General features: G+C 42.3%; 1 protein-coding gene across 6 annotated transcripts in view; it reads left to right on the forward strand.

Moving 5' to 3' along the window:
- The window catches only part of Osbpl9 (oxysterol binding protein like 9), a 132,350-nt gene extending 111,858 nt beyond the window's left edge, over nt 1–20,492 (forward strand). For all 6 annotated transcript variants that reach the window (XM_027402438.2, XM_027402439.2, XM_027402441.2 and 3 more), the window contains 12 exons: nt 9,359–9,471; nt 9,575–9,693; nt 10,582–10,667; nt 13,756–13,927; nt 15,258–15,342; nt 16,326–16,436; nt 16,653–16,716; nt 16,824–16,964; nt 17,952–18,030; nt 19,150–19,241; nt 19,852–19,987; nt 20,163–20,492. In XM_027402438.2, the coding sequence (XP_027258239.1) occupies nt 9,359–9,471; nt 9,575–9,693; nt 10,582–10,667; nt 13,756–13,927; nt 15,258–15,342; nt 16,326–16,436; nt 16,653–16,716; nt 16,824–16,964; nt 17,952–18,030; nt 19,150–19,241; nt 19,852–19,987; nt 20,163–20,237 (1,273 nt within the window). In that variant the 3' untranslated portion in view covers nt 20,238–20,492. The remainder of the gene's footprint in view (nt 1–9,358; nt 9,472–9,574; nt 9,694–10,581; nt 10,668–13,755; nt 13,928–15,257; nt 15,343–16,325; nt 16,437–16,652; nt 16,717–16,823; nt 16,965–17,951; nt 18,031–19,149; nt 19,242–19,851; nt 19,988–20,162) is intronic.
- Nucleotides 20,493–20,849: the final 357 nt, after the last annotated feature.

Below are 20,849 nucleotides of genomic sequence, written 5' to 3' on the forward strand. Positions count from 1 at the left end.
AGTAGATTAAGAAGCTCAGGTGACTTGCCCTGTGGTGGTCTCTGAGGATGGAGTGAGGTGTTGGAGACCCTCTGATCGGTTTTTCCTCATTAGAAAATGTTTGACTTGTTTTACTCCATTAATTGAAAGCTAGCTTCATAACATCATACAGAAAACGTTTTCAACTTGTTAACTAATTAAATAAAAGGCTTACTGACCTTTGTCCAGGTAGGTTTCGATGGTTCAGATGTCTGAATCAGATACATTGCCTTATGAATCTGTTGTATTTGGTGACCTTAGTCAACTTACTTAGCCTATATAATCCTCATTTTTCTCCTTGGTAAAATGGGGACAATAGTAAGTTCAGTGTGGAGGAGCTGTTGTGAGAACAATGTATGTCGGGTGTGCTGTGCTTAGCCTAACTGCTCTCACAGAAAACACATTACTTTCAAGTCACTTCTGCTTGTCAGAGTCACAGTTGACTTTACTTTTGCTGGACATTTCTTCCTGCTTTTCCTGCTTTCTTGGAAGTTGGGACAGTTGCTGTAGGTTGGGTTTTGCTTTGTGTGGCAAGATAAATTTGGGGCTGTGTATGAATTGCAAGCAGTGTTTCAGCCAAGCCTTCGTCATTGAAAGTTCTTTCTTTCAGTTAAAAATGTGTGTAGGATTCTGGTGTTGTTTTTTTTTTTTTTTTTCCTTTAAGTATGCACATGAATTAAGAACTGCCATTCATCTGTAATAGTGACTCAAAACCAGTAGTTGTCAGGAAAACAGTTATTGACTTGTGAACTTCATTTTAGTAAGGGAAATTCAACTTTTAAATTTGAGGGAAAGTAAATTTTATGTGGTGTGGAGTGTGAGTTGGGAGGAAGGGGAAGGCCAAATGAACACGAAGAGTTGGGTCTTTGTCTTGCTCTTTGTTTCTTCTAATCTCTCCCCTCTTAGCTTTTAAATGTTTTCATATGTTTACTGTTTTTAACCTCATTTCCCTCTCAAATTCGTGACCTTTTTCTTTAATATTATTACATAATACTATATATGTAGTTGTGTGTGTGTGTGTGTGTGTGTGTGTGTGTGTGTGTGTGTGTGTGTGTGTGTGTGTGTGTGAGATTAAGGCTGACCATAGTGTTGATAACCAGTTAGGGGCTCCTGGAGAAGACTTTAATCCCCCTCTCTCAGTAGTTGTTAATTACTTGTATCTCTTCGACTAGGGGTGGGGCCCTGTGAGATTTCATCCATCCACATTGGCAGGTCAACCGGTGTAGTCACTGTTGAGTCTGGTTAGGTGGCCATATTGTTGAGATATTATGGGTGTGTCCATATATTTATACATACATACATACATACATACATACATACATACATACATACATACATACATACATGGTACAGTTTTGCAGTACACATCCTGGTCCTCTGGCTCTTAAAAATCTTTTCATCACCATCACAAAACCTCCCTTGATGTTCCTGAGCCTTAAGTGTGGCATTTGCATTGTGAGTGTATCAGTTGCCCTCTGCATTTTGACCCATTGTGGCTTTGTGTAATTAATGTTCTCTGCTTGCTACAAAATGAAGCCTTTTGATGTGAGGTGGGAGCTGCACTTATCCATTAGCAGGATGTGTATTTAGATTGCAGGTAGAGAGTACAGTGGTTTGGGAAAGTAGCAGTAGTAGCAGGTTCTCCTGTGGGTTCCATGGCCTCACATAAGTAGTTGGCTAGGTTCACATGAATTCCCTCCTGTTGAATGGGTGTTACGTCCAGTCAAACAGCCATTAGTTACCACAAGGCTTTACAGCTGGATAGGACTATAGATTGCTTTTCTGCATTGTCAGCCTGCTTATCTCCTCTGGTGCTATGAAGGCTAGTTCTTGGAGAAGGTGTCCAGGTCAGATCCAGCTTATTACCTCCAAGTCCTGTATCCAAAGTATTTTCGGCAATGGGACTTCAAGTTCTGGGAGGACAATAGCAGTAAGTAGCCTATGATGATGTTTGGGGATTTGCTTAGGCTTTCCTAACAAACAACTCAAAGGCTCCCGTGTCTCTTACTGGGGTTTTGTTAGTCTAAGCTCTTGGGGGAACATTATCACCTTAGGTGACTTTCATAACTTCATTTAAACTATAAACACACATAAAATGATTCCCTATGGCTTTTTCTAACATCTCCCCTTCCTGTCTGTGTTGCCCCGCTTTCTCCCCTGACCAGTTAAAGCTCTCCTCCACTGTTTCCATTTCCCTCGTTACAGCAACCCATGCATCCTGCTCTTCCTTCCTCTAAAGCTCCTTCCTTCCCCTACCTCCATGGGTTCTGTACTTTGCCTGGCTTCTGCAGTTACTCCATGTTATATACTTACACCTGAAGCTGTGAAGCTCGAAACCACAGATGAAGGAGAACATGCAGTATTTGTCTTTCCAGGTCTGCTTTACTTAACTCAGTATAGTATTTTCTATTCCATCCATTTCTGCAAATTCCATGATTCATTTTCCTTTACTGCCAAATAGTAATATGTTGTATGTAAGTAATCACATTTTCATTATCCATTCACCGGCTGAAGGACATTTGAAGATACTTTTGTTTCCTAGCTGTTGTAAATAATGAACACAGCTGAACAATGAGTAGGATATCTGGTTCTTTGGATGGATATACATACCAAAGAGTGGTATACCTGGGTCATATGGTGTACATTTGAGAATTCTCCACACCTGATTTTTCTCAGTGGCTATACCACTTTGCATTCCCACTAACAATAAATGAAAGTTTCCATCTGTCTGTCTGTCTGTCTGTCTGTCTGTCTGTCTGTCTGTCTGTCTGTCCATCTATCTACTTATCATCTATCTAATCTATAATACTCACTGTTAAGATTCATAGCCCATTTTTTAGTTAGGCCATGTTTTGACTGTTTTCTTTGTATATCTGGATATTAATCCTCTATCAGATGTATAGCTGGCAAAATTTCTTTCCCACTCTGTGGGTTTACTCTTCCTTTGCTGTACAGCTTTATACTTTTTATGAGGTCCCACTATTTAATTGTTGGCCTTGATTCCTGGGCAAATGGAGTGCTATTTATAAAGGCCTTTGCTACTCTCTATCTTGTAGGGTGATGCCTGTGTTCTTTTCTAGCAGTTCCAGTGCCTCAGATTTCCCTGTTAACTTCTGATTCTGCTCATTTGGGTCATACCCTATGCCCCACACCTACCTCTTTCTCTTTCTTCTCCCTCTCTCTCCCAGACCATACCTCTGCTCACTCTAATAGTGCCCATCTGGCTGGTGGTTCAAGGTACCAGATGGGTCCAAGTTTTCTCCTCAGAGCCCAGAGCACACAACCCCAGGCCTGTGTATGGGTCTCCTTGTCCTGTTCAGGTCGCGATGATGCTGGGTTGGGCCATGCATCCGACTGGTGCCATTTGGCTGAATTCTGACCACCTCAGCCACACAGTGTAGGGTGGGGGTTTTCCTGGAGTTCTGAGCTGCTTCCAGTTTTCCTTTTCTTGAGATCTTCTTTGGTACATTTCATCAGTCAGTAATGTGTTATTTAGTTTTCATGAGTATGTAATATTAGAGATTTGTTTGCTGTTGATTTTCAGTTTTACTACATTGTTTGATAGGATACATAAAAATTCCAGTTTTTCTGAATTTGGTAAGATTTGTTTTGTGTCCCAGAATGAGATCTATTTAAAGAAGCTTCTGTAGATTTGTGAGTAGAATATATGTTCTTTGGTGTTTGGGTGGAATATTTTGTCGATATCTCTTAGGCCCATTTGCTGTATAATGATGTTTAATTCTGAAGTTTATTTTTATGTCTGGGTGACCTATTGAAGGAAATAACCATCTTGAAATCACCTACAATTAAGCTGGAGTTTACCTTTGAGTCTTTTCATTGTAGTAGTACACTTTTTGAGAAATTGGGTGCTTCAGAATTTGGTGCATATATGTTTAGGACTGAAATGTCTTCTTGGTTAATTGTTCCCTTGATTAAAATAATGTTTCTTTTCTGGTTAGTTTTAATTTGAAGTCTACTTTGTTGAATATCAGGATAACAACACCTGCTTGCTTCCCTGTCCCATTTGCTTGGAATCCCACCCCCCTTTTATATAGTATTTTCAATTTAAGGTGATGCTTGCCTGTCTTATAGCCGAGTTTCTTCCAGACAACAGAGAGATAAATTTTGTTTCTTACACATTCAGCTATCTCTTGTCTTTTGGTTGGAGAGTTGACACTGTTAATATTTGAAGTTAATATTGAGCAGAGTGGGTGATTTGCAGCTGTTTTATTAGGTGGATATTTCAGTTGTTAATAGTACTTTGTGTTTGAATGATTATATTTCGTTTTTCTCTTTTGATGGTCTCTTGGCTGTGTTTGTTCCTCTCTTCAGCCAGAAGTACTCTCCCCAGAGCTCCGTAGTGATCATGGATCTTTTTAGCCTACTTTATCATGGCAACCTTGTCTTTCTCCTTCACCTATGGCAGTTAGTTTTTGCTGAGTTCAGTAGTTAAGGTTGCTGTACATTGTTGCAGGTTCTTCTGGCTTTTCAAATTTCCCCTGAGAAGAAGAAAAGGTCTTTCCTTTTTTTGTGACTTGTATTTTGTTTTTTGTTTTGTTTTGTTTTTTTTCCCTTCTCTTGCAGCTTTCAAAACTCTTTGTTCTGTTGTATATTTAGTGTTTTAACTATGATGTTCTATAAGGGATTTTATTATTATTATTATTATTATTATTATTATTATTATTATTATTATTAAAGGGGAGTTTTTTTCTGGTCCTCTTGGGTGTTTTGTGTGTTGCTAACATCTGTGTAAATGTGCTTCCTTAATTTTGGGAAGTTTTTCTTCTGTGGTCTTATGAAGACCTGGTGTATACCATTGACCTGGGGTTCTTCTCCCTCATCTATGCCTATAATTTTAAAAATTAATTTTTAGTACCTTTTTGGAATTTTAATTTTACTAGATATATTTATTTTCTGTGTATGAGTATGTAGGTGCACTCTGTGTGTCTGTGTGTGTGTGTGTGCAGTGCCCGCAGAGTCAGCAGAGGGCATTGGATCCCCTAGAGCTGGAGTTAGGGATGATTGTGAACCACCATGTGTGTGCTAGGAACTCTACAAGGTCCTCTGCAGGAGTGGCACATGCTCTTGACCTATGAGCCATCTCTCCAGCCCCAGATTTGATGTTTTCATATTATCCCACAGTTCCCACATGGTCTTAGTGTTTTCATGTTTCATACTCTTAGTTTGTGTGCTCTGATTCCTCTATTTTATCTCAGTTTCTGGTATCTGTCTACCCATTGTTCCATTCTAATTGTAAGGCTTCCCCCTGAGTTTCCTCATTACCCCCAGCTTATTGAGCTGTGTGTCTTTGCTAAACTCTGTGGAGTCTTTGAAGTTTATGATTATTCTTTTAAGTTCTGTGTCTCAGGGTTCATCTAGGTAATTCTTGTTGGAGGGTTGGTGGGTTTGGAGGGATATATACTGGCTTGGCCTTTCATATTTTAGTTTTATGATGAGACCTGGGCATGTGACCTTTTTTCCTTGGTTGTGTGTCTGATGTGAGATTCTAGGCTGCCTCTGTTGAGTGAAGTTTGGTTTTGTTTGTTGTTGTCCACACCTGGCTAATTTCCTATGATGTATGAGGTGTTGATCAGCCAATCTTCAGATACCAGTGTTGATTTTGGATTGGAAGAATAGGGGTGATTCCATTTCAGTGTTAAGCAAGAATTTATGTAAATGGTATAAATGACTGACTCTGCTTGTGTTGGTTGCAAGCTTACTACCCAAATCTATACCTGGCAGTGTGGGTGGGACAAGGGTCTTGGACAATTCTAGATTAGCTTGATGTACAGGCTGTGTGGCCAAAGCAAAGCCTGAGGGCTGGGAATGGCACAAGTGAACGAAGTTCCAGTACTTTGTTGAATATTGTGTCCTAACTATTGAGAAACCATTAACCGTTTCCAAAACAAATCTTTGCACTTTAAAAAATTTAGCATAATTTTACCCATGTTTGCCTAGGGATCAAGAAATACATCACTCAACAGAAGTGGGAAGGGGAGTCTTATGTGCAACCTTGAAACTATGGTAATGATGTGCCTTAATTACTGCCATGCATAACATGATAGGTTTAGCAAATAAGCGTTTAGAAAAAAATTGCAAAGTAAAAGATTGATTTTCGCTGGGCGTTGGTGGCACACACCTTTAATCCCAGTACTGGAGAGGCAGAGGCAGGCGGATCTCTGTGAGTTCGAGGCCAGCCTGGTCTCCAGAGTGAGTGCCAGGATAGGCTCCAAAGCTACACAGAGAAACCCTGTCTCAAAAAAAAAAAAATTCTTTTTAAAGGTTCAGCTGTTAAACATTACATTAGCTATTTTCTTTTTAATTTATTGTCACAGTGTGAGAGTATGTGTGTGTCTGTGTCTGTGTATGTCTATACCACAGTCACATGTGGAAGACAGGATAACTTGCAGGAGTCAATTTTCTCTCTTCCCTGTGTATCCTAGGATTGAATTCAGGTCATCAGGCTTGGTGACAAATGTCTGTACCCATGGGGCCACGCCACCAGCCCAACATTAGCTGTCACTCTATAACAGGATTGAGATCTTTTGCCAGTCAGTAGATTCACCTGCCCATCTTCTGAAATCTTCCAAAGTAAACCTCAGCAACACATGATGAACTACTTAACAGTGTCACCCAAAGTCTCTGGTGTAGTTGAAGGGTTAGTTACTCTTGACACGTTCATAATTAACTCTATCATAAGCATGTCTGTAAAACCAGCTGCACAATTCTGGCCCTTCTCACTCTTCTCTCTTTTTGATTCCCTTCTCTCTTTGTCTCCTGCCCCAGTACACAGTTCATGAACTGATCTAAATGTAAGCACCATGTTCAGCCTGGCATTCTGGGCTCCTCTCCTCCTTCAATCTTAGAGTCTACTTAGATAGTCTCAGCTTGGGTCTCAAGCTCGTGGAGAATGTAGATACTTTTGGTTAAACTAGGTTCTTTTTGTTGTGCTGTTGTTGATTTTTACTTGCTTTCTATTTGTAATGAGACTAAATACTCTCAGCTGGATATATTGGCTAGCATTGCATATTGTCTCATAATTGGGGCCCATGTTCTCTGTTGCCTGCCATCTGGGCTTTGAGCTGTGACACCTGTCACTGCTACTTCCAGTTTTCTAACTCAGGTCAAGTTCTTGTCCTTCTGTGTTTCTCTGTGTAACTCTGATGGAAGAGAGTTCCAGAGTCTGAGCCCTTTCATTATTGTCACTCAGCTCCTTAGGAACGGTGAAACTGTTACAGTTAGGAACTCCCTGACTGTTACATATTGCATAGCTAGCCAGTGTGGTTCCATGACTGTACATCAGATGAGCGGTAGTGTGGGAAAGAACTTGTGCCAGATGTGCTTTCAAAATAACTTCTCTACTTTGCCATCTTAGGACATCAGGCCTTCATTGACCTCTGTGTTCTCACAGTGGCCATGCTTCTCTGGGAGGGTTGTTACAAATACTTCATAAATTATACTAATTAATTTTAGAGCCTTAAACTGTTTTCTTATGATCTTGGATGTACAAGATAAATGTTGTGTCCGATCCTATTCTTTGTTCTGAATGAGAAGAGCTGTGGAATGGCTGGAAACTAATCCCGTGCTCTTGACTGTTTCCCGTGCCCATGCTGGTCTGCTGCAACCGTGGGTAAAGAGAAAAGGCACCGCATAAATCACAGGCCTTTGAGGTTTTTCCAAAATAAAACTCATGTTGTATAGGAGTGTTGAGGTTTGAAGATTGATTTGGTAAAGTTCTGACATAAATTTAGTATAAAGCTGAGTTGGCTTAAAAGATTGATTCTGTTTTGATGGTCTGTCATAGAACCACACATTTTGACAAGAATTCTCATGCAGTTCTTTCATGTAAAACTGATTTGATTTTTTACCTGGGTCTTTCACTCATTTCATTGCTTCCTAAAAGTACTAAGGTGCACTTGATAGTACTTATGATGTATATTAAATAAATTAGCAGAGAGGCAAATAAATAATTACCTAAGGATTTTTGCTAAATAGGTATCCTAGACAAATATAATTAAACTAGGATACATGCATACACTGTTCTAAATTTTAATATTTAATATCTAAGCAGAGCCCAGAGGATTTTTAGGTGAAAATATTCTGTGTGTGTGTCATTCTTCATTTGTTTTACAAACCCAGAAGGGTGCAGCCTGAACTGTGTGCTTAGGGAGTGATCCCATAGAAGCAGCAATTGGCACGAGTGTGCTGCTCTGGTGATGGCTACTGGGGGAGACAGGTGCTCTGCAGGGCAGGAGTGCTGGGCACTCCGCACTCGCTCAGTTCTTCTGTCAAATAGCTTATGAAGTTTTTCAAAGGTCAAAAAAGGGCAACAAGGTAAACTATTCAACTAGCGTGTACAGTGTACACTGCTCACAAAGATTTGTAGAAAGACGGCTTATTCTGTAGCATTTTAAGTGTCTACGTTATGAGAAATTTGGTTTATGTTTCTATACTTTACATAATTGCTTGCCCTTATGATTATTTGTTTTTTTTTTTGAGACAAGTTCTCACTGTGTAACCCTGGCTGGCCTGGAATTCTCTATGTAGACTCAGCTGGCCTTGAACTCACAGAGAATAGCTTGCCTCTGCCTCTCAAGTACAGGGATTAAAGGTGTGCACCACCGTGCCCCGCTTATTATTTAATTTATATATGAATTCTTGGGTATATTTTGATAATTTTTAGGGGAAGCTCTCTTTAGACCTTAAGCCTACTCATAAAATCAGTTGCTATAAATTTACCTGTAAAAATAATATTCTATAAAATGTCAATTCAGATTTACTTTTTAAATAATGAGAAAAAAGTATTAATCCTCTATGGACTACCTCAAGGATCTCAGAAAATAAAGACCCAAGACAAGGGATGGATGTTGCCATTTCGATTTTTTCCCAAAGAGTCTCACTGTGTAACTTAGGCTGGCCTCAAACTGAAAGCAATTCTCCTGCCTCAGCATCTCAAATGCTGATGGTCATAGGTGTGATTGCACAGCCCCCAGCTTGACTGTTGCCAGTTTTGAGGAAATTGCCAGTAACTGGCCCATCTCCATGTGCACAAAGAAGTGAGAACGTGAAATCAGGTTTCGAATTTAGATGCAGAGGCAGAAATCTTGCTGACTTGATCATGGCCTTCAGCTGGGCTTCGTTGACCACACCCTGTGCACAAAGTTCAGACCTCAGTGTAGAATGCAGATGGCTGCTTGTAGGAGGAGTCTGGCTGTTTCTGCCCTCTGTCTATTGGTTTCAAATAACTTGTGATCAACAGCTTTGTTCCCTGTTGCTTTGTTTAGCTATAAAAGCTGATCTGTTTCACTTTTTTTTTTTTTTTTTTTTTTTTTTAATTCAGTTCTTCAGGATCTGCCTCAGTCTTGACACACAGCAGCTCTGGAAATAGCCTAAAGCGCCCAGACACCACAGAATCACTGAATTCCTCCATGTCCAATGGCACAAGCGATGCTGGTGAGGGGCCTCTGAGAACTTTGTTTTCTTAGAAATGTTTGCAGTACTGGTAGGGCACCATCAGCCCCCCTACACCAGCCTAAGACGGCCTACTCTGTTGTAGATCTTTTTGATTCCCATGACGACAGAGATGACGATGGGGAGGCAGGGTCGGTGGAGGAGCACAAGAGTGTTATCATGCACCTCTTATCACAAGTTAGGCTCGGAATGGATCTTACAAAGGTAAGAACCAAATCTGGCCTTCCATCCTCATCTTCCAATTTCCACGGGTTACACATGGGTTGATTGGTAGGTGGGTGTGCACAAAATGAGCATAGTGATCCAGTGTGTGTTTTGCTTGTCTCCCCTTTCATGTGTGTGTGCAGTAAGTAAACAAAACATTTCTGTGGATGAGTAAAATGTTAGTTTTCAGAGACATTAGTGGTGAACTGTGTGGATTAAGAATTGAGATTAGCCGGGCAGTGATGACTCATACCTTTAATCCCAGTACTCAGGAGGCAGAGGCAAGTGGATCTCTGTGAGTTCGAGGCCAGCCTGGTCTACAGAGCGAGTGCCAGGACAGGCTCCAAAACTACAGAGAAACCCTGTCCCTGAAAAAAAGAAAAAAAAAGAAAAAAAAGAATTGAGATTGATTTCCAGCGAATGGATTCATGCCCCCTGGCATGAAAATATTTATTTAAAATTAAACCATTGCAGTCTGATGGGTTCCACATAATTTCCTGGCTAATACCTGTCACACTCTGGTTTTGTGTTTCTGTCTACTGTATCCATGGTTGAGGGAGTGGTTGTCCCCCACCATCTACATGTCTTATTCTTCTGTGTCACTTATATCTTATTTTACAGCCTTACTGTCCTCTGAGAAGCAATTTGAATTGTTTCTTAGTTCTGCCTTCTTCCTAGTTCTCAGAGCATATTTTCCTCAACACCAGAACGCTTAAATCTTGTGTGATGTTTGTCACATTCCCAAGGGCAGGGCATCTTGGGAAAGAGGTTCGGTAAAGCAAAGCTGGGGACCTGTGGTGGTATGACAGGATGGATGAGTGTCTTTCCAGACTGCAGAAGTCTGTTTCTCCTGGAATTTGATCTTCAAGAGTCAAACGTGTTTTGCAGGTAGTTCTTCCGACGTTTATTCTTGAGAGAAGATCTCTTTTAGAAATGTATGCAGACTTCTTCGCACATCCGGACCTGTTTGTGAGGTACTTGGCTGAGTGCAATAGTTTGTAATCTTTACAGATGTTACTCTTGGTAGCCTTCTGTCTCGGTGGCACAGCTGGACCCTCCACATCCTTTCAAATATTTGCAGTAGAAGTTGAGTCTCCTGAGGGCATGCTGCTTAGGTCATATGGTGGAGGGGGAGGGCCATCAAGTCAGCCACCTGGAAGCTCTTTAAAGCCACGTAGCTAACAGGTGAGCCCTGGAGCTTAAAAGGCCAAGGCTATGAACTGATATGAAATTCAGTTAACTTTGCTTAGCAACACTTTCTAAAGCACCTGACATTTGGCAGGTACCTTGTTATAACCTGAAGAAAGGAAAAGTTTGAAAGTCTAATTATTGACTGAATCATAAGCTGTCATGTAAAGCCTCCAGCCTGAGCTGCACACTCAGGCAAAGGAGTCACATCAGGGAGAGAGACGAAGTTGCATTGATTTCACTAGTAGCAGGCAAACTTTCTTAGCAGGATGAATTCTAGTCTGTGTTCTCTGACTTCATCCCTTGCTCTGGAGGAATCGAGGTTTCCTGAAGACAGATGGGCATAACTGGCATTTCATAGTAAATGGACACACTAGCTAACTGCAGAGGGCTGAGGGAGCAAGATTTAAGAGAACCATCTAACCAGTTCTCAAAGTGCAGATATTTAAAAAACCTCTGGTAGTGTTAAACTTAATATATAATTAACAGATGAGGTCCATTGGTAATGCTGTCAGGGGATCAGATGCTTAATGACAGTAACTTTTATTTATGGAAATTTAGAGTTTGTTTTCCTCAGAGGAATCACTTTAGAATTTTAAGAGTACAGCTAAAACATGAAGACGTCAGATAAAATGGAATACTGAAAATGCATGATTAACTCCAAAAAAGGAAGACTAAATAATGAATCCAGGACAAAGGGGCCAGGTAGAAGACAAGCCATCAGTGTCAACTGATGTAGGTAGACCACACCCTCTTCAAAGTAGACAGCAGGTGTCAGACTATATAAAAAAGCAAACTTTGTCCTTGTGCTCTTTGAAGGGGGAGCTCTAAATATAGTACTAATGCTTGGTTAAAAGGAAGCTGCTAGGGTTGAAGGTGTTGCTTGGTGGTGGAGTGCTTGCCTACCAAGTGTGAGGTCCTGGCTTTGATCTATAATATTGCAGACGATAAAATGATACTATACTGCTCTGGGGTCTGGGGCGACTGCATAAGGACCTAGGTTCCACACCCATATGAAACAGGGCATACTTACACATGCCTTAGCCCTCATGCTATGGGGGCAGAGAAGGGAGGCTTGCTGGCTGCTAGCCTGTGACCAGGTCTGCTTAGAGACTGTGTGTCAAGGGTGAGGAAGAGAGTACTAGAGCAGGACACCTGACATCTTTCTCTGGTCTTTAAGACAGACTGTCCCTGGGATCATGGACCTGCACGCTTGTCTGTCTATGCACCACACATGTATTTATCACACATACTCATAAACACCCCCCAAAAAGGGGGAAATTACCGTGTGTCACAGTCAATGTTCTATTGGTATGAAGAGACACCATGACCAAGACAACTCTTATGCATTATTTAATTGGAGGTTTGTCTACAGTTTCAGAGGAATATTATGTTGTTATTGTGGTGGGGAGTATGATTGATGGCAGGCAGGCAAGCAGACATGGTCCTGGAGAAGTAGCTGAGAGCTTTACATTGCAAGCAGAGAGAAAAGACATTGGGCATGGTGTGGGCTTTTGAAAGTTCTAACCCCACCCCCAGTGACAAACCTCCAACAAGGACACACCTCCTAATCCTTCCAAACAGCTAATGACTGGGGACTATGCATTCAGATTCAAACCACCACACCATGTAAACACTGAGCACAGCAAAATTGTTATGGCTGTATTAGTATCAAAGGAGCAAAGAAGATATATGTCTATAGTCCTAGCATTCAGGAGGTAGAGGCAGGAGCATTACTGTAAGTTAGAGACCAGTTAGCATACATAGTAAGCACTTGGGTTAAAGAGTGAGATCCTGTCTTAAAATAAGCAAACAAATCCAGAGACAAATGGGGGCAGTTTGTAATGATGGAAGAATGAATTTATCAAGGGACAGGCCTCAAGTATAGCCCAGTAGTAAGGTAACCCCCTTTGTAGCTGTGAAGCCCTCACATGATGGCCAGTACACCCAAAAAACCAAACAAACCAAGAATAACCACAGGGAGAGGTAAGCCAGCCAGTTCCTCTAGAGTTGACTGGAGAGTCATCCCAAGAAATCATAAGGGATAGAGAGATGCTTGTTGGTTGAGAGTTCTGGCTGTTCTTCCAAAGGACCCAGGTTGCGTTCCCAGAACCCAGACATATGTAGCTGACAGTAATTGGTAGCTCCAGTCCCAAGAGATGCAACATCCTCTTTTGGCCCCCCACAGGCACCAGGAATGCAAGTGGTACACACACACACGGAAGCAAAACACCAATGCATGTAAAATATAATAATTTTTAAAAAGAAAACCAGTAAGCCCATAGAATATCTGAACCAATTAAAAGCAATTTTAATCACATGATGTTTTTTGACCATAAAAGAATTAAGCCATCTGGGTATGGTGGCACAAGCCAGCTCTTAAAAGAACTAGGCAGGAGAATCAACTCAAATTCAAGACCAGTATAGCTACAAATTAAGACCCTCTTTCAAAAACCAAGCAATGATTACATTAGCCATTGGTAGTTTGGAATGTAGGAGGTCTCTCTGGCAGTGAAGCAGCACACTTGCATAAAGTCCTAGAGCAAGCAAAGACTTGGCCCCAGAAACTAGCAGTAGTGTTTGCTCAGGAGGGTGTGGAGTCTGCAGAGGGAGCTGGGGACTCTGGGAATGAGGGAAGTGTTCTGTGTTCCAATTCGGTAATGATGAACTAAATGGATATAAACATTTGCTAGAGTCTTCTGACCAAACACTAAAGCGAACGAATTAGTTATATGTGTTGTGCCTCGGTGTCAAATTGGGATCAGCATCTACAGTGTGTGTTCTATGTGGCCCAAGGTAGATCATGCTGGGCATGTGACACCAGTGTTCATCTGCCAAAAAGTAGAATGTCACATTTATCCTTGTCTTTTCCAGCATTAGCGACCAGAAGGATCCCAGGGATCGAATGGTTCAGGTTGTGAAATGGTATCTCTCAGCCTTCCATGCAGGAAGGAGAGGATCAGTAGCCAAAAAGCCGTACAATCCTATTTTGGGTGAGATCTTTCAGTGTCACTGGACATTGCCAAATGATACTGAAGAGAACACAGTGAGTGTCCCCCGTCTCCTCCCCCCCCCACCCCCCCCCCCCCCGTGTGTGTGGTTGAGTGTGTGCTGTAAACAGGTGCGTGGTCAGAGGACAACTCTTAGAAGGCAGTTCTGGGTGGATCCTGGGGAGTGAACTCAGGCCCTCAGACTTGATGGTCCTGTGTTACAGTTTTCAGTTGTTTCACACTGTGTGAAATAATTTACGATTCCCATTGTCAGGACCAGGTAATGGTAAAAGGAGTGATCTTAGATGCTCACTATGCAGCCATGAGCATTTTCTGTAAGTAGTGGAGAAGCGAGGAGTCAAATCGCAAAGGCCTTGTAAGCCATATGTAAGTTTGTGACTTATTGGGTCTCGGTTTTTCTTTAAGAAAAGATCATCAGAATGATTTTTATGGAAACTAAATTTGGAACCAGAATGCTCAAAAAGGCAGTATTCTAGAAAGAAAAAAAAAAAAAAATGGCTGGTTCCTGCTCTGTTTGCAAGGTGGAATTGATGGGTGGGAAAAGAGATGGCAGAGATGTGTCCTTGAACCTGGATGTCAGCAGCCCTGGGCGTCATTTTACTGCCAAAGGAAGGATAAACCAAGATGAATTGAATGTTGGACTTGCAAATGGAACTTTCAGAGTGAAATTTGAGTGTGGTGCTTGCTAGAGAGGTCTGAAGGAGAGAGATTTTAGTGTGTCTGGATAGTCTGGATAAAAGTATACAAGAGAACAGTCAGCTAGAGAGGAGAAGGTGACCTAGAACTGAGCCCAGGGCGCGGATATTTATGTTTGCTTCTTTATTGGGGGTGGGGGGTGTGAAAGTAGAAACAGCTTGCTGAATTCTCTGTTTTTATATGAGTGTTAGAGATTGGCCTCAGGTCTCCAGGCCTGCGTGGCTCGTGCCGTTATCTGTTGCCATCTCACAGGCCCAGAGCTCTATTTAGAGTTGTTTTGCAGACAGAGACCAATAATACAATGTAGGCCATGTAGCTAGCTACTAGGCAAGGAAAAGGAAAAGTCCTCAGTCCATAGTGCCTGGCCTATAATAACCTGGAAAATGAGGCCTCCCTTATCTATTTCCAGGAAACACATTAATGTGTAGTCCTTACTAAAGGACTGCCTACCACCTTGCTCATTCACAAGGATGCCTATGCCAGGACTGGCTTCATGGCCTGCCTCACATTAGTCTAGTCGGGGAAACTACAAATCCCTAACTGCAGTGCAGTTAAATGTCATAATGGAAATGTGTGTGTCCAGAAGGGACCAGAGATGCTGCTTATTAGGTTTTGCATCATCATGTTTTATCCAAAGAGATTTTAAATTGATGTTAAATTTGCTTCCAGGAACTTGTTTCAGAAGGACCGGTTCCGTGGGTTTCTAAGAACAGTGTAACATTTGTGGCTGAGCAAGTTTCCCATCATCCACCCAGTAAGTTACAGGTTTTTCCTGCAACTTTGAGTCTTAAACTATCCTAAAGTCTGTCATCCATCCAGTGTGTGACAGCCAGGTCAAATGACTGTCACTTGAGTACTGTCCTTCCCATTACCTGAACTGGAAACTCTGTCTGTAGTCTCACAGACTCAGCATCACTAATTTAATGTGTACAAAATGAAGGGGTTTGGGAACTAACGTCCAGTGTTTTTTGTTTGTTTGTTTGTTTTTCGAGACAGGGTTTCTCTGTGTAGCTTTGGAGCCTATCCTGGCACTCTCTCTGGAGACCAGGCTGGCCTCGAACTCACAGAGATCCGCCTGTTTCTGCCTCCCGAGTGCTGGGAGATTAAAGGCGTGCGCCACCAATACCCCGCACAGTGTTTCTAAAGTCACCTTACCCATGGCTGCTTGGAGACCATTTGTAGTTTTTGGTAGAATACATAACCTCAACATCTTTGTTCAGTGTAGTATTAAGAAAGGAAATACTGAACCAGGCATAGTGACACACACCTTTAATCTCAGGACTCAGAAATCTGAGGCAGGCAGATCTCTGAGTTTGAGGTCAGCCTGGTCTACAGAATGAGTCTCAGGACAGGCTCCAAAGCAATACAGAGAAACCCTGTCTCAAGAAAAAAGAAAAACAAAAAAGAGTGGCAGTATTGGAGGGGCCCAGATTCAGGGAGTGGGAGAGCATAAGCATCTTTGCTGAACAAACCAGATTGCCCTTTAGATTTTAAGCCTTCTGGATTGGCCATGAGCCTGTGTTTGTGTGTGTGTGTGTGTGTGTGTGTGTGTGTGTGTGTTTGGGTGGAGGGTGTCCTGCCCCCTGGCTCTGGGTGTGCATGCTCTGGGGAAAGGGTAAAAGGCACACACACCTAGCATGGCTTGAGGCTCTTCTCTTAGGGAAAAGGCTTTTCTGTGGGGCCAGTCATTTGGAGCAGTGCCTATGTAACACTCATGGAAAACACTTTCTTTTTCAGTTTCAGCCTTTTACGCTGAGTGTTTTAACAAGAAGATACAATTCAATGCTCATATCTGGACTAAATCAAAATTCCTTGGGATGTCTATTGGGGTACACAACATAGGCCAGGGTAAGTGTGTGATAGTGTGAATTCAAGCATGTACTAGATACTCAAGGAAAAGTGACCCCTGGAAATAAGGTCAAGTATCATAATTTACACGTAACCCTGAATTTGGAGATGAGAACAGGGGTGGGTATGTACCTTACCGTTCCTAAAGTGAATGGAGCTCCATACCTGTCAGGCCTGTAGCTGCTGCCCTAGCAGAGGCTGTTGTTCTCTCCGCAGGCTGTGTCTCTTGTCTGGAGTATGATGAGCATTACATCCTCACATTTCCCAATGGCTATGGAAGGCAAGTAGACTATGCTTCTCTCATCAGCAACAGCCTTGCTGTTCTTAGGCCATGCCCCTCCTCGCTCTCCCAACTGCCCATCTCACCTGAGAACCTTTGATTTGTAGGTCTATCCTGACAGTGCCCTGGGTGGAATTAGGAGGAGAATGCAATATTCACTGCTCCAAAACGGGTTACAGTGCAAATATCGTCTTCCACACTAAGCCTTTCTATGGGGGCAAGAAGCACAGAATTACTGCAGAGATTTTGTAGGTATTTTGTTTTCCCGCCTTGGTGTTCCACTTTTCTGAAGTACTTTCCTCTCTTGAACTTCTGTTAGAAACTAAGCAAAGCCTGTCTCCATCTTAAAAAAAAAACAACTCAGGTCAAGAGACCTACACCCTGGGCCCAGAACTGTTGGGGGTGGTGGGCGGAATCCCTCCCAGAGGACTTGTACTGGGGAATTGAAAGACCCCCTAAGTGTCAGGCTCCCTGTGCCATAGACTCCAACCTTCTTGCCATGAAAACAGGCTCTGTAACCCCCAGTAAAATGTCTTCATAGACCCCTCATTTCTGTTCCTTTGTGAGGGAAAACAGTAGCCATCACACAGATATCTGGCACTTTGTTTTCAACAGTTAGGACATGGGAGGCAGCTATGTCTGAGAAACGGAGTCGTGGACTCAGAAGCTGCCTGTAAAAGGAGTCTGTCATTTTGTGCCCAGGGACTTTTCTCTGTCCTAGAACAGTGTCTCAGTTGGTTAGTCAGTTTTCCAAGAGGATTTAATTTGAATAAATCAGCTGTCACTCCCCCCCCCAAAAGAGCAGAATGGGACCCTGGACAGAAAAGTTTACTATTGATACAAAAGTGGGCAGGCCTAGTGACACAGTTCACACTGTCATTCTGCTGCTTCACAAAAGACAGGCTGTCAGAGGGAAGTTCCGCATGGTTAGACCTCTTCCTAAAGGGTGTTTTTTTGTTTGTCTTTTAAATGTTTGGAGCATGGCCCTGAACTTGATGTAATTTATAGAAGACATGGATTTTCTTCTGCAGTATTTGTGTTCAGTCCATTGCTACATACCACTCGTCCTCTGCAGCACACTGTCCCAAGTAAAGAACAACAGGAAAGACTGTCTCACTGTGAAATGGGACTGCAGCTGCTCTAACCAGACCTCACAGTTGCCTTCCCGTGTTCTTCTGACCTCTTTGAGTAGCTTTCAACTTGAGACTAATATAAATTGTTTCTTTTCTGTTTAGTTCTCCAAATGACAAGAAATCTTTCTGCTCAATTGAAGGGGAATGGAATGGTATCATGTATGCAAAATATGCAACAGGGGTAAGAAGTTCAGTCCTTTGTCTAAGCTGCATGGTATGTAGCCTGCCCTTTGTACACGCTTAAAGTTCCTTCACCTGGAACTTTAACCAAGAGCAGCTGGCAGCTCTTCTGGGTGAGCCTTCCCTACTGCCTACTCACTGTCCTACAGTGCAGGTAACAGAATGGCCTTCTGTTCTCAAAACACATAAGAATACTATGAAGCAATGCTTGGCAGTCACCTAGTAGATGTTCAGTCAGTCTGTTGTCAAAAGGTTTGTAAGATGAAATGTGCTTAATTAGGCCTACTGTTGCTGTGATGAAACACCGTGACCAAAAGCAACTTGGGGAGGAAAGAGTTTATTTCACTCAGTTTCATATAACAGCTCTTCATTTAAGGAAGTGAGTACAGGAATTCAAGCAGGGCAGGAACCTGGAGGCAGGAGCTGATGCAGAGGCTGTGGAGGGGAGCTGCTTACTGGCTTGATTATCATGGCTTGCTCAGCCTGCTTTCTTATAGAACCCAGGACCACCAGAACAGGGATGGCACCACCCACAATGGGGTGGACCCTCCCACATCAATGACTAATTAAATGACTACTTGCCTACAGCCCAGTCTTACAAAGGCAGTTTCTCAGTTGGGGCTCCCTCCTCTCAGATGACTCTAGCCTGTGTCAAATTGACATATCTAGCCAATACAAAGTGCTAATTTGTGCTTTACACACTCAGGTGTATGATTAATAAAATTCATTGACTGGCTTTGCATCAAACAAATAGGATAGTCCTGCCATGAAGGAGCTTGGTTTTTATGCACACTCAGTGTTTCAAAGCCAGGTGTATAGATCAGGGAGAGCTGGTGAACTGGAGTTGAGAGAGGATTTGCAACCGATCCTCCTTGAGGCCGCTGAACATGAAGATTACTTGATAGAGGTGGTATAGCAGCTCTCTGACATGTAGTGAATACACAACCATGCTGAATGTGTCTGCTGAAATGAGCCGTTAAACTTTTAGAATTATTTTAAACTTAAGTTGCACATGAAACTTCTGTGCTGAGATACGTGGGATTTATGTGTTAGTCTCCTGGGAAGTTGACTCTGTAGTAACCCTGAATAATAAAGCATCATTTTACCTCTTGTTGTCTAGGAAAATACCATCTTTGTAGATACCAAGAAGTTGCCTATAATCAAGAAAAAAGTGAGGAAATTGGAAGATCAAAACGAGTATGAGTCCCGCTGGTAAGGAGCCATAAGTAGAGCAGCTGCCATGGTGCTTCCTGCTTGCCTAGGCCCGGGTCCAGGTGGGTCTGGGAGACCGCATTTAAAAACAGTGCAGAATGAGCGCCAGGGACTGGACCCTTTGTCAGTACCCATATTTAAGTTTTCTGACTTCTCTCTGCCTCTTTCCCTACAGCTGAAATAGCGGTGACATGAAGGAGCCACTTCTTATGCCCTTAAGTCCCTGCAGTTGACCTCTTGACCCTTTCGAGATCACATTCTTAATCTGAGAGTTTCTTTGGAATGAAAATTATCAGATTCCCTCAGTTAACCCTTTCAGTTTATAGTAAAAGACACTGAACCCTAAGAAATAAACTGACTCCCTGGAGTTGTACAGAGAGCCAGAGAGGAGTTCAGAGGCAGACACCTAAGTCTTAGCCCTTGCTGTTGTCCTATCCTGTCAAGCTGTCTATCCTCTTCCTTTGTTGACAATTAGCAGTTACTGCTCCTGTTACTGTTAGCAGCTTAAGGAGGATTAGTCTACACTGTGGTGCTCCCTGCTTGCTCAGCAGCCAGTTAGGTGCCTGTAGGCTTGCATTCTCCAGCTCACAGCCTCCTTCCATCTCTTTAGCCTTTGGAAGGATGTCACTTTCAATTTAAAAATCAGAGACATTGATGCAGCAACCGAAGCAAAGCACAGACTTGAAGAAAGACAAAGAGCAGAAGCCCGAGAAAGGAAGGAGAAAGAAATTCAGTGGGAGACAAGGGTAAGTCCTGGTTTCCTCTGTAGCTTCTTGAGCAGTAACTTTTTCATTTCCGTCAAGACTGAAGAGGTAAGCCTCAGTAGTTTTCCCTGGTAGGGACCTGACACTCAGTTCAGAGTGTGGGAATGGGCATGGCTAAAAATGTGCACTATCTAACTAAATCCTCTTCCTTTTATAGCTCTTCCATGAAGATGGAGAATGCTGGGTGTATGATGAACCACTACTGAAGCGTCTTGGTGCTGTGAAGCATTAGACTGGCAACTCACTTCGCACCTGGTGACCAGGGCAGTAGGCGTAACTAAGCAACAATCGATCTTCCTTCAGGAGAAGCTGTCACTTCCTTTCTTATTGCAGTGGTTCCTATCTCAGGGATACTGGACTTGATGACACAGACGAACAATTAAAGTGGAAAACACTTCACTTTTGTCCTCTGTGGCAGTTACAATTCTGGCTTCAGTCCTGAGAAAAACTTCAGGTTTTGAAACAAGATGTCTCTTCCTTTTCCAGATCCCATGCTTCATTTACAGTCAAGACAGACCCAGGTCTTAGTGTCCTGTCCTCAATTCTGTGGTTCAGGCATCACATCTTTTCTCCTAGTTCATATAATATAGAATCTTGGGTTCTAGATACACACACACACACACACACACACACACACACACATACACACAGAGTACACCTGACAGGTTTTCCACCAGTACACCCTCCTGTAAATACTGTTTCCTCAGAGTTGTTTTAGAAAATTAGAGCAATGTATGGAAATCAAGTATTAGGAAATTTCATGGTTTCACCTATAATCTTTATTTTAGAATTGAACTATTATTAGATTGTATCTAAACCTGGATTAGTATAATTATATGCAGTG

Source organism: Cricetulus griseus, chromosome 2 (assembly GCF_003668045.3).
Source record: "Cricetulus griseus strain 17A/GY chromosome 2, alternate assembly CriGri-PICRH-1.0, whole genome shotgun sequence".
Lineage (NCBI taxonomy): Eukaryota > Metazoa > Chordata > Mammalia > Rodentia > Cricetidae > Cricetulus > Cricetulus griseus.